General features: G+C 47.7%; 1 protein-coding gene across 2 annotated transcripts; it reads left to right on the top strand.

Moving 5' to 3' along the window:
• Positions 1 to 773: 773 nt before the first annotated feature.
• Positions 774 to 11,300, top strand: BATF2 (basic leucine zipper ATF-like transcription factor 2). Of its 2 annotated transcripts, none has more exons than XM_010957106.3 (3): positions 774 to 976; positions 2,294 to 2,398; positions 5,461 to 11,300. In XM_010957106.3, exons 1-3 carry the CDS (start codon positions 938 to 940, stop codon positions 6,139 to 6,141), a joined length of 825 nt encoding a protein of 274 aa, XP_010955408.1. In that variant the 5' UTR covers positions 774 to 937; the 3' UTR covers positions 6,142 to 11,300. The 2 variants fall into 2 exon arrangements, with proteins under 2 accessions (XP_010955408.1, XP_010955407.1); XM_010957105.3 differs by having other exon boundaries at positions 5,458 to 11,299.
• The last annotated feature ends 2,189 nt before the right edge of the window (positions 11,301 to 13,489 follow it).

The following is a 13,489-nucleotide window of genomic DNA, read 5'->3' on the forward strand; positions in this document are numbered from 1 at the left end:
ATAAGTGCAGCTTTGAATCTTCCATCATATTATAGTTGTGAATATTTGTTGAGCCCTCATTCTGCACCAGGCATGGTTTCAACTGCCTTAATGTGCCTTAACTCATTTAAATTTGACAATAAATGATTTTTATTCCCACTTTATGGATTTGGAAACAGAGGCACAGAAAGATGAAATTGTGTACCCAAGTCACATAGCTTGGAAGCTGTGCTCTTAACTGCTAAACGTCCCTGTCTTTACTGCTGCGTGGTCTGTTGTATGAAAACACAGTAACTTATCCATCTGTTCTTCTACTTAAGGGGCATTGCTTTTTTTTGCAGACATGCCTCAACATTGGTCTCACAGGGTTTGGGGGTGGTTGTATTAGCTCGCTTAGTTACTACATCAAGCCTGTGAGTGGGCATTTGTATCATCCCCCTACTCCCTTTACAAATGAGGAAACTCAGGCTCAGAGGGGGTAAATTACCTTCTCAAAGCTTCACAGCTCCAATGTGCCAGAGGTGGGCTGTGAACTTGGGCTCCTACAATTGTAGAGCCCAGAGTTTCTCCCATAACCCATGTGAGCCCTTGGTCCCCCGTTGCCTTCTCCTCTTGGCTCAGTCTCTGGCAGCCTGCCTCCCTCTCCCAAACACCCTCCCTACACCTGGTCTTCAGCCTCCCTCCTCTGGCAACTCTCCACCGTCCTCCTTCCAGAGAAGGGGCCCAACCGGAAGGCCAGTTCATGTTAGGAAATTCCAGCCACGTGAGCCAACCCAAGCCCAGGATTCTGAGCAGCCGGTAGCTTTAGGAGAAACTGAAACTTGGCTTGCTGGGGGCGGAGTGGTCACTGGAGATTTAAAGAGCTGCCACTTCCTTGGGCCCCTAGAGGGCCTTGGGAGGTCACAGCAGCTGAGGGACACCCTGAACTGAGTGCGAGCCTCTGTTCTCCTGCCCAACCATGCAGCTCTGCGGGGGCAATGGGCTGCTGAGCGGGACGGTGAGTATAGGGGACCAGGGTCAGGGGATAAGAAGAGGAATATGCCCCAGCGTCCCCGGTGCCAGCTCTGTTCACAAGGGCTGTGTTAGCCAAGAGCTCACACACCCCTTCTGGGCCTCGGTTTCCTTAGAGGATTGGAATGAGGGATTTCCTGGTCTCGTATTGCAGATCCAGGCTCCAGTTTAGAACTTGGCCTCTGAATACTGCTCTCTCCTAACCCACCTGTTCTCCTCTCACTGTCTTCATGAGAGCCTTCTCTCCCCTCTCCAAATTCTCTGGCTATGGTTCCCTTGGAGGCCTTGCCCCTCTCCCAGGACCCAGGTACCAGAGGCCCGCCCTGTTCTCTGGATGCAGGTCTTTCCCCCAAGCTCCTGCCTCTCCAGCACCTGGAGTGGGCCTCCTGTGGCTGAGAACCTAGGAGTACAGAGTCCTCAGCTGGGGAGGCCAGGGTCTTGCCTGCGGTCCCTACCCTCAGAACATACCTCCCAGAGTGGACTGTGGGGTCTCCAATGTTCCCTCTTGCCTGAACTTCCAGAACTCTGAGCATCTGGGTTAAGTATTTCATCTAAGTTTTACGAACCCCAGTCACAGCTATTGACCTCTGAGTCCACTCTTCTGTCAGAAGGGACTCAATTCATTCATTCTGGGCCGCTGTCCCAGTGGAATGGGAGAACTGGAGGGCCGGTACTTTTGCTTGCTGCTGTGTCCCCAGAGCTGAGTGGCATGACACATAGTAGGTGCTCAACAGATATTTGTTGCGTAAGTGAACATCAGCTTTGGCCTGAGCTGGGCATGGGTGTGTGGGGCTGAATGAGAACCCTGCCCCGCCTTCATAGACAGAGCTCACAGTTAGGGAAATCAACACCTGGACCGTAGAAAGGATGGTGATCAAACAACAGCAGCCGACTTTTATTAATTCCTCTGGGCTGGCCTGGGGCTGCCTACTTTCTGGCCTGTGAGGAAGGCACTGGTGCCTCCACTGCACAGATGAGGCGACTGGACCCAGGGAGTGAGTGACTTGCCCAGAGCAACACGGCTAAGGAGAGTGTGGATGTGAAGTCAGTTCCATCCGGGTTTGAATCTCAGGCTCTCAGCTTCCCCGCCTGTGCAGCCTCAATGTGAGATGTGAGCAGGACATGTGGGTGAGGCTGGCATTCCAACCAGGTGTGCCGTGTCTGTGATGGAGGTGTGGATGCCAAAGGAGACAGGGCTTCTGAGATAAAGGGGGCCCTTGGGGTCTTGACTCAAGAAGGGTATGGTTGGGTAGCTAGCCAGCCCTGCTGGGACCCCTGAGCCCTCTGCCTCTCGCCCCCATAGGACCCTGAGGAGCTTCAGAGGCAGCTGAAGAAGAAACAGAAGAACCGGGCGGCTGCGCAGAGAAGCCGGCAGAAGCACACGAACAAGGCGGACGCCCTGCACCAGGTGGGGGATGCCTCCCTTCCCATCCCTGATGCCACTTACCTGGCCTCACCACCTCTTCTCCATCCCACCTATGAGCAGTTCCCCCTACACTGCTGTATGTTCCAGGTGGCCTGAATCTGGAAGGAGGGAAGGGCTCTGCAGTTGAGATTTGGAAATTCCTGAGTGTTGAGTGGAAACCATGTGCCATATACATGCTGGGCTCCAGGGACATAACAGAGCATCGTCCAGGCCTGCCCTCAAGGCATCCCCAGTCTAGGGCGAGGAAACAAGAAATGGAAGCAAACAGGGAGAACCTGGCCCAGTGACCAGGTGACGCACTCATTAAACACAGATCCCCAACCCCTTCCCACCCGGGACCCACCTCAGGAGGCTGGAATAGGCCCCGGGGAGCTGCCTGTTAGGGTTCTGATGTGGGTGGCCAAGATCACACTGTGGGAAACTGGCTCAGAGTTCAGATGGGCTGGATTTAGGGTCCCAGTTGCGGCACTCACTAACCACAAGGCACTTTCTTTGCTGAGCATCACTGTCCTTATCTGAAAATGGGGACAATAATCCCCACCCATTGGCAGGACACCACCCACTGGCAGGACTAAGGAGGCAAAGAAGCCTGGTGGAATGGCACCTGCACTTGCCTCTTGGATGGTAATCTGACTTTGAGCTTCCCTTCTTTCTCTGTGCAGAGAGAAAGGACACCACCAGTTCCATCCCAGAGGGACAATTAAGACCTGGGTTCAAGACTTGGCCTTTGGGAGGGCTGCATACACATACATGTTAGTCCTCATAGTGATGAATAAAATTCAGAGCCCTCCACACCCAAAGGCCCTACACTATCTGCGGCCCCATCAACACTGGTCCCTCTCCTCTCCTAACATCCTGCACTCTGTTCTCCCTGTTCCTTCACTGGCCAAGCAGATCCAGCCTCAGGGACTCCGCCTGACTCTTGCCTCTACTTTCAGACAGCAGTCTAGCTAGATCCTCACTTCTTTTTGGTTGTTTGGTTCAAATGTCACCTCCTCTGAAGGGCCTTTCTAAACTATAAGATCCTTGTTCCTCTGCTTTATTTTTCTGGTTAGCACTGAACTTCTATCACATATTTAGATGTTCATCATTGCTTGTCTCCCTCGCCAGACTGTAAGCACCATGAGGGCTGAGAACTATTCTGTCCCCTGCTGTTTCCCCATCACCTGGAACAGTGCCTGACAAATAGAAGGGACTAAATAATTCCCTGTGGAGCGAAAGATGGAGTCAGAATAAAGTGCTCTGGGAGCACAGAGGTGGGGCCAACACACAAGTAGTAGTGTCGAGGTGATATAGAGATGAAGTCTGAGCTGGTTTTGAAGGATGAATAGGAGTTTTCCAAATGAATGAAGGTTTAGAAAAGGCATTGCCCACAAATGGAATAGTGCTGGCATGAGCGTGAGAGAGCAGCACCCTGTGGAATGCACGAGAGTAAGGACTGATGCCCAGGATGACACTTGCCTGGCAAGGATAGAGATCATGCATTTGTTTATTCATTTCTTCCAGAAATGCCTATTGAGTATCTCCTGTGTGGCAAGCACAGTTCTAAGCACTGGAGATACAGCTGTATGAACACAACAGATAAAAGTCTGGCTCACCCTCCCCAGGGCTCATATTTCCATGGGGGAGCCAGACAGACAAATAAATGATCCATGAGGTATTTAGGATATCAGATGGGAAGAATTAAAGCAAGGAAGAGGAAAGGGAGTGGGGCACGTGAGATGATGGAAAACTAAGGAAGCCTTCCTGGAAGAGGTGATATTTGAGCAACCAGAAGGTGGCGAATAAATGAGTGAGTGACTAAATTTCTGGAGGTGAATTGAAGTCTTTAGAGAACTCAGGTGTAGGGTGACCTAATGACATGTTTAAAAAATGTCATTCCACATTCCACAGCAGAAATCAGCTTGGGAAGGGGGCTGCTGGTGGCTTTGAGGCCTGTTAGAATTTTGAGTCCATGGCCTAAGCAATATTTTTATGTAAAGCATCCTTGCAGCTTCTTCTTTGAAAAAGTGTCCATAAAAGGGGGTGGGGAGGAGGGAACCAAAACAAGTCACTCAGCCTAGTGAGCTGTGGAAATAAAGTTCTTTTTGTGTTTTCCACCATTGTTGTCATAAATGGTTGTTTAGAACTGCACATTGATTATTGATTGTCCCAATGGGTTGTCAGAACCCAGCGTTCAGCAGTACAGAACCCAAATGCTGACTCAGGAATGCTGAAGAGATTGCACTTGTGATGCTGCCCTGTAAAACATTACCCTGGACCCCGCCCCTGGTGCCTCAGTGAGCGAGTTCTGGGCTCTGGGGAGGCCTGGTAGTGGCACTAAGCAGACAGAAGGACATCTAAGTTGTCACAAGAAGACCATGTCAGGATTAGCCCAGGGATGGGGGTGCTGGAAGTGTCCAGGTGGAGGAGACCTGAAATGTGGGGAGGAAGCAGAGTCCATTTGAGGAACAGGAAATGGGAGGAGCAGGAGAAATTGGAGAGATAAAACTGGAGGTGTGAGCTGGGGCCACTAAGCACAGGGAGCCTTTAAAGGGCTTTTTTTAGAGGTGGGTAGGTAATTGCGATTGTTGGTGTATTTATTTTAATGGAGGTACTGGAGATTGAACCTAGGACCTTGTGCATGCTAAGCACGCACTCTACCACTTAGCTATACCCTCCCTTCTAAAGGGCTTTGATGTTCCATTAATGATGCAGTCACTGAATGTCTCCTCTGGGCCAAGAGAACAGGGTGGTTTTTGGGGAGCACCAGTTAGGAAGCTGTTGGGGCTCCTGGGTGAGTGGAGATCCCAGGCTGGCCGGCTGAGGGGACTGGCAGTGGGGTTGGAGAGCAGGCAGATCTGAACCCTAGTAAGAGGTAGAGTTGGAGAGACTTGCTGGTGGTTATGGAGGGCTGGCCAGAGAGTAGCCAAAGGGCAATCAGGTGGCAGTGATGTCTTTCCTCCTAAACTGAGGACCCTGGGAGTTTGGGAAATAGGGCTCATGCTGGGCCCCTGATTCTGGCTAACATAACCCTCCCCCCCATCTGCTTCTCCCCCCAGCAGCATGAGTCACTGGAGAAACACAACCACGCCCTGCGGAAGGAGATCCAGGCCCTTCAGGCAGAGCTGGCGTGGTGGAGTCAGACCTTGCACATGCATGAGCGCCTGTGCCCAATGGACTGTGCCACCTGCTTGGTTCCAGTGTCCCCTGGCTGCTGGGGCCCGGCTGAGCGGCCCCCAAGCCCCGTGCCCCATGAACAACAAGGCTGCCAGGAACAGCCAGGCCTGTTCCAGACCCCTGTCTCCTCTCCCTCGGCTCAGCAACTCTCTCCAGATCCACAGCCTCACGGTTCCCTTGGCCTCCTCCTGTCCCCTCTGCCCTCGCTGTCCCTTGGTCCCACTGCGGTCACTTCATCTTCGGCCCACCTGTCCACTAGTCCTATCCAATCTGCCTTGCTCACTGGCTCAGGCCTACTGAGGCCTTCCTCGAAGCTCAACACCCTCCTGCCCAGCCCCCCAGCCCAGCCTACCTCTCTACAGTCCCTCAGGCTGGAGCACGCCACCAGGGGGAAGCCGGAGTTCTCACCCCACAGCCCCGCAGCTGCTCTGGGACTGGGCTATCTGCAGGGCAGGGAACATAAGGCTGCTTCCTCAACAGCAGATGGGCAAGGACTGGGTGTGAATCCCAGCCCCCACCCTCTCCTGGCCTTCCCCTTGCTCTCCTCTGCTCAAGTCCACTTCTAACTGGCCCCCAGAACTAGGCTGGCCTCTTCCTTGGACTCAGAAACAGCCTTGGCACATGGGCACCTCCTCCATTGCACTGGAGGCCGCCTTTCTTGGCTGATCAGCTGAACCAGGATTTCACCAGGGAAAGGAAGCCATCACTGCATGCCCACCATTTTGCCAGGTCCTGTCACAACTACTGTCTTATTTCAACCTTGTGATTGTCCTGCAAAATCCATATTGTCATTCTACTTTTTCAGGGGTAGCTCAGAGAAGTTGTTTGTCCAAGGTCACACAGCTTTTCTTGGGACCTGAAACACCACTAACTGCTCCTCCTTCCCCTGGTGGGATCCTGGCCCAGGCACTCTAGGAGCTGAAGTCCTAGAAACTGAGGACTGGTGTGAGGAGGTTTGAGTGCTAGGATTGGGGAGGGCCTCTCCCCTCTGCTTTGTGATTTCCAGGGCCACAGAGCCCTGCAGTCTCTGAAACCTTGTCCTCACTGGGGCTGGTCCAGAGTCCAAGCCTGGATGGGGAGAGGCCAAGCAGGAGCCCAGAATTGAATTCTTTCTGCCTCTAGCAGTGTTCTCGGTGCCAAAGCACTGAACCTGTGGGTTGGAGTTGGGGACAAGCCTGGAACAGTCCCCTTGAGATTTCCACTGAAATCCTATAACCATACCCTGACTTTGGGGAGATTCTGCAGGGTCAGCTCTCCAGGCTATTCCCAAATAGCTCCCTGCCTCCTCCCACCCCCTAGGACCATGGCAGGTGGATCTCTGAGAGCATTCATGTCATGCACAAAAGGCAGGTGGAAAGAATGAGGAAGGACCAGATGTAAAGTTATAAACTTTGCAAGTGCTGAACTCACACCTGGCAGCAGTGAGAACTGTGTCTTCTCCAGTACCACCCCCATCCTTGTGCAGCCCCCAGACCCCCATTACCCTCGGGTCCCTCTGAGCAGTGTCCTTGTGCTCTTTGGCCTGATAGCAGCTAGAAGGCCAGGGGCTTGGGACCAGGTAGGAGCTGAGCTGCAGCATCTGCTCAGGGGTGGGGGTGGGGTGGGGGAGAGGGTGGCAGGTTCTCATTCAGACTCAGGACAAGGACTGTAAAGTGCCTGAGATGAGAAGCTCCAGCTCTTTGCCCAGATTACACACATGTAAGCAGACACTATGCTAGTATTTGACACACTCCAGGATGCTGAACACAAGTCCAGGCACCTATGTTATGGTAAATAAATTAAAGGGTTTTCCAATTCTTTTTGCTTTGGCTAGTTGTTTAAAGCTCAGATGTACTTTGTACTGTTGAAACCAAAGGGCTTTTAAAAAAGAGGGAATAGTCTAGAATCTTTTAGAGGTTGGCAATCCCTCATGGACCTCCCATTTCAACCCCCTCCCGGAGGTCAGCTGGAATGTAGGACAAGTCAATATGATGTGTGATGCACCAGGACTTGCCAGGGAGATGAAGGTACTATGGTCTGGCTTGTGTCTATATACCCTAAAATTTGTCAGGCACTCTGTTGTGTTTAACTTGGGTTAACTCAATGATGCTTCCAGTAACTCTGCGAAGTAGGCTTAGTTATTACTCCACTGTTTAGAAGGGGAAACTGAGGTCCAGGGGAGTTAAGGTTATATAGCCAGGAAATGGTATAGGCTTGATGCAACTTCAGGAACGCTTAACCACAGGCAATCCTGCCTTCCACCTTCCACAAACTCTCCCTGTAGGCCCTGAATGGAGGGGCTGAAACATACTGATAGATGGGACCCCAAAAGGTAAAACCCTACTTTAAACCCAAAACAAGTAAGAGAGGGGAATGACTTAATTAATGTTGGCATACTCATGATGGACTACTGAAGAGATGCTGAGAACAAAGAATGCTTTGAAGAATATTTAATGAGGTGAGAAAATGCTTACAACCTATCAAGCAGAAAAAATAGAATGTGCAACTGTCACTATAGTTTGATGTTATATTTGTTTTAAAATATAAACAGAATCAAAGGAGTGGGAGATGTTGTAGACTCTTGAGGGATATGAGCTAATATCTGTGAATCCCCAATTGTTATAAACAGAGCTATCATTGTAGCTTAAGCCTTCCACATGGTTGAATATATCTTAAAAATCTGTATCTGGTATACCTATTGCTGCATAACAGATTACTCCAAAACTTAGCAGCTTAATCAGCAAACATATATCATCTCACAATTCCTGTGGAGCAGGAATCTAGGCACAGCTTAGCTGGGTGCCCCTGGCTTAGGGTCTCTCATAGGCTCCATTCAAAGTGTTGACCAGGGCTGCACTCATCTGAAGGCTCAAAGGGGGATCCACTTCCAAGCTCACTCATGTGGCTGTCTGCAGGACTCAGAAGGTCCACTTCCAAGCTTACCCACAAGGTTACTGGCAGGATTAAGTTCCTTGAAGGCTTTTGGGCTGAGGACCTCAGGATCTTACAGGCTGTTGGCTGGAGGTATTAATTTCTTGACACATGGGCCTCTCCTTAGGGCTGCTCAACAGGGCAGGCTAGAGAACAAAAAAGGCCAAACAGGCAAGCTAGAGAACAAAAAAAGGTGATTAATACAGAAGCCACAGTCTTTTTGTAACCTAATTTCAGAAATGACGTCCTGTCACTTTTACTGGATTCTATTCAGTAAAGGCAAGTCACTAGACCCAGACCACCCACAATGGGAAAGGATTACACAAAGGCATAAAACCCAGGAGGTGGGATCACTGGGGGATATCCATCGTAGAGGCTGCCAATCACACTGGGTGAGAACCAGCACTTTTTTGGATCCCTTCTGTTTTCTCTTACCATTAGCACTAGCAGCTGGCTTTTCTTGGGGAGATCATTTTTTAGAAGGAAACAATTCTGTCCCCTTTGTAGCAGTGGCAATGCCCTTAACAGTGAACAGAGAGGTTCTGGTAGGTTTGAGGCTGCAGTAAGGCCCCCAGCTAGAGACCCACGGCCTCAAGTTACCCACAGCAGCAAGTACAGTGCAGACACTCACTCCTCAGAATGATCTTCGAAGTGATGCATGAACAGTCAGTGCTGAAATAGCATGTATGTGCAGGCCAAGAGTCTTCTATGCTTTGAAAAGTAATCACTCACTGGAGGACTGAAGTTTAAACTCAATTTAAATCCTTTTAGCTATTTTTTTCCCTGGTATTCATCTCTATAGTGGGTTGAATGGTAGCTCCCTAAAAGATATGTGCACCCAGAACCTGTGAATGTGCCCTTATTTGGAAAAAGGGGTTTGCATGTGTAATTAAGCTAAGAATCTCAAGATGAGTTCATCTTGGATTATCCAGGTGGGCCCTAAATCCAATAACCAATAAGAGGAGGTCACCAATAACAGTAAGAGAAGATACACAGAAGAAGGCCATGTGAAGACAGAGGCAGAGATTGGAGTTAGGCAGCCCCAAGCTGAAGAACATCTGGAGCCACCAGAAGCTGGAAGAGGAAAAGAAGTCTTCTCCCCTAGGGAACTGCAAAAGGAGCAGGGAGAGCAGTGAGGAGGCTGCTGCAGCCATCCACGTGAGTGACGGTGTGGCCATGACCAGGGTAGTAGCAGGGAGGTGGTCAGAAGAGGCCAGAATCAGGGTGTGCTTTATAGACAGAGCTGACAGGATGTGCTCATAGATTGGATGTGGGAAAGGGAAGAAGGAAGTATGATGCTGCAGCATGGGGCCTGAGCAATTGGTGGTTGGTAGTGCCAGACCAAGATCGGAGAGGAGCAGTTTGGAGTGCGTGTGTTGGGGAGGGAGATCAGGAGGCCGGTTTCGCCCATGTTAAATTTGAGATGCCTATTTGTCATCTAGCTGGATAGAAAAGAGTTTGGCAACTAGGGAAGTGGTCAAGACTGGCTGTAAACATCTGGAAGCCAGCAGTGTAGAGATGGGTGGGTGGATACTGGGGACAGGATGAAATATCTATGCAGCCCTTGCAGCTGTGTCTGTATGAGGGCCTCCTCTTCTTGTGCTCCACCACTCTCTCCACCTGGCACTCCTTCCCTCATCACTCCGACATGCCCAGAATCTGCCCCCATCCTTCCTCTTTAAATGCTTCTTCCTCTAGGAAGCCTCTTATGACCTCCCAAGATAAAAATGACTCCCTCAGGCTCCTCGTCACACCCATGTGCCTTTCACCAGCATCTATCATTTTTTTCTTGTGTGATTTGCCTTCCTATCTTTTAGTCTCTCTTAATGGTAGCAAGCAGTCTGACACATCATGAGTACTTTTAACAGCCCATGCATTGGGAAGCAGTAAAGTATGATGGTTAGAGAGCTTGAGCTCCAGTGCCGGACAGGATTGAGTTCACATCCCAGCTCCACTACTTCCTGGCTCAACTTCTTCAAGCCTCAGTTTTCTTCTCTGAAAAATGGGAATTGAAAAATTTACCCACCCACAATCCACCCTATGTATCTGTATGTATGTGTACACATATCCATATGCACATGTATGTCTAATATATATTATATATAATAGAAAAGCGTATGTTTGCCAAAAGACATGAGCAAGAGTTTTTGTATCAGCAATATTCATAATGGTAGAAAACTGGAAACAACCCAAATGCCCCATCAAGAGTATAATGAATAAATTGTGGAGTATTTTATACTAGGTATTGCTATACACTAACAAGAATGAGAAACTACAACTATCTGGAATAATGTGAATAAACCTCACAAACACAATGTCGGGCCATAAAAGCCAGACACAAAAGAGAAGACAATTTGCATGATCCATTTATATAAAGTCAAAAAGTAGAAAAAAAACCAATCTATGCTGTTAAAAGTCAAGGTAGTGGTTACAGCTGGAGGATAGCATCTGGTAGGGGACACAAGGGACCTTCTGGGCTGCTGATAATGCTGTTTCTTAATCTTTGGTGGTTATATGAATGTATTCACTGCATGAAAATTCATTGAGCTGTACGTTTATGATTTGTGCTCTTTCCTGTTATGTCTTATATACGTCAATAGAAAGAAGGTAGATGTAAGAAGCACATCACAGTCCTTGGCATATAGTAAGTGTTCAATAAACAGAAGCTACAAGGAATGAATGAAAGAATCCATGCCTTTGCCCCCAAGTGAAGCCATTCACAATCAGAACCATGGACAGATCAGAGTGTGCGCTCAAGGAAGGCTGGAGGAAAAGGAAGAGATCTCTGATCTGATACAGGGGATTTGAGGCAGGAGAGACTCTGAGAGCCTTCCTCTGAGATTAGTGGTTAAAGCCTTCTGAAGGGCATTTCTATCATGCAGAAAGGAGAACATCCTCAGGAGACAATGGGTATCTGTGTGTGTGTGTTCAAGCAGAATTTCATTCCATTTTAAAAGGTCTGCATTCCTTTGTTTTTCTAAGTCACTGAATGCTGAAATCTCCCTAGAGAGGACAATCCTGGATCTAGGACATCCCCAGCTTGCTCTGGCTTTTGCTGGCTTTGCTCACTGTCTTGGGTTTTTGTTTACCTAGTTAGTGGGGAGACGAAAGAGATTCCAGGCAGGGTGAAAATAACCTATGACAGAAGATCTCTCAGTCATGCCCAAGCTCCAGGAAGAAAGACATATTCCATATCAATTTAATGAGCTGCTTCATTTGGTAGTGAGTTCTCTGTCACTGGGAGTAACCACACAGAGTCTGCACAAAAACCTGTCACGATACTGCAAGGAGGACTCCTCAAACATGAAGAACTTACCCAGGTGACTGCTGAGGGCATTTTAAACCTAAACTTCTATTATCTAATTCAATATAAAATTTCCTTAAACACACGAAGTGCTTCTCTCTGCATTGTCCCTCTTACAAGTATTTTTCCTTTTTCCTAAGTCTTAAAATATTTTATGCTCAGCAGAAAATTTGAAAAGCAGGGGTAAAATTATCTAGAGGGGAGGGTATAGCTCTGTGGTAGAGTGTGTTCTTAGCACGCACAAGGTCCTGGGTTCAATCTCCAGTACCTCTATTAAAAGAATAAGTAAATAAACCTAATTACCTCCCCCATAAAACAAAACAAATTATCTACACCATTGTATACTACTCAGCAATAAAAAGGAATGAACTACAGATGCATGTAACAACTTGGATGAATCTCAAGGGCATTATGCTGAAAGGAAAAAGACAATCTCAAAATGCCACCCACTATAAGATTCCACTATGTAACACCCTCAAAATGATAGAATTATAGAGATGAAGAATAGATCAGCGGTTGCAAAGGGTTAGGGATGGTAGCAGGAAGGGGTGGATGTGACTATAAAGGGTTGCATCTTTGAGATACAGAGCAATTCTGTATCTTCTGTGTGGTGGTTATACTAATCTACACATGTGATAAAAAGACAGAATTATACACACACTTTATAGCAATGATGATTTTCTTTTTTTTTTTTTTTATGAGGGGGAGGTAATTACTTTATTTATTTATTTATATTTGGAGAAGGTTCTGGGGATTGAACCCAGGACCTTGTGCATGGTAAGCATGCACTCTACCACTTGAGCTATACCCTCCCCCCCTTTTCAAATATATATTTTTAGTCTTTTGAGGAATCTCCACACTATTTTCCATAGTGGCTGCACCAAACTGCATTCCCACCAGCAGTGTAGGAGGGTTCCCCTTTCTCCACAGCCTCTCCAGCATTTGTCATTTGTGGAATAGACTTATTGTATGACCCAGGAATCCTGCTCCTGGGCTTATATCCAGAAGGAACCCTACTTAAGGATGACACCTGCACCCCAATGTTCATAGCAGCACTATTTACAATAGCCAAGACATGGAAACAGCCTAAATGTCCATCAACAGATGACTGGATAAAGAAGATGTGGTATATCTATACAATGGAATACTACTCAGCCATAAAAACCGACAACATAACACCATTTGCAGCAACATGGATGCTCCTGGAGAATGTCACTCTAAGTGAAGTAAGCCAGAAAGAGAAAGAAAAATACCGTATGAGATCGCTCATATGTGGAATCTAAAAAACAAAAACAAAAACAAAAAGAAACAAACAAAAACAAAGTGTAAATACAGGACAGAAATAGACTCACAGACAGAGAATACAGACTTGTGGTTACCGGGGGGTGGAGGGTGGGAAGGGATAGACTGGGATTTCAAAATTGTAGAATAGACTACACTGTATAGCACAGGGAAATATACACAAAATGTTATGATAACTCACAGAGAAAAAAATGTGACAATGAGTGTGTATATGTCCATGAATGAAAAATTGTGCTGAACACTGGAATTTGACACATTGTAAAATGATTATAAATCAAAATGTTAAAAAAGTAAAAAAATTAAAATTAAGAGCATACCAAATCCCACTATTAACATTTTAATATATTTCATATGAATTATTTTCTTCACACATTAGGATCATATTATATATGTTTTAT

Source organism: Camelus bactrianus, chromosome 10, assembly GCF_048773025.1.
Source record: "Camelus bactrianus isolate YW-2024 breed Bactrian camel chromosome 10, ASM4877302v1, whole genome shotgun sequence".
NCBI lineage: Eukaryota > Metazoa > Chordata > Mammalia > Artiodactyla > Camelidae > Camelus > Camelus bactrianus.

What these genes read in the sequence shown, in the direction of transcription:
- BATF2 (XM_010957105.3), top strand. Translation starts at nt 938, where the DNA reads ATGCAGCTCTGCGGGGGCAATGGGCTGCTGAGCGGGACG. An exon ending in ATGGGCTGCTGAGCGGGACG is followed by an intron (nt 977 to 2,293) that starts GTGAGTATAGGG and finishes TCGCCCCCATAG; the next exon opens with GACCCTGAGGAGCTTCAGAG. An exon ending in AGGCGGACGCCCTGCACCAG is followed by an intron (nt 2,399 to 5,457) that starts GTGGGGGATGCC and finishes TTCTCCCCCCAG; the next exon opens with CAGCATGAGTCACTGGAGAA.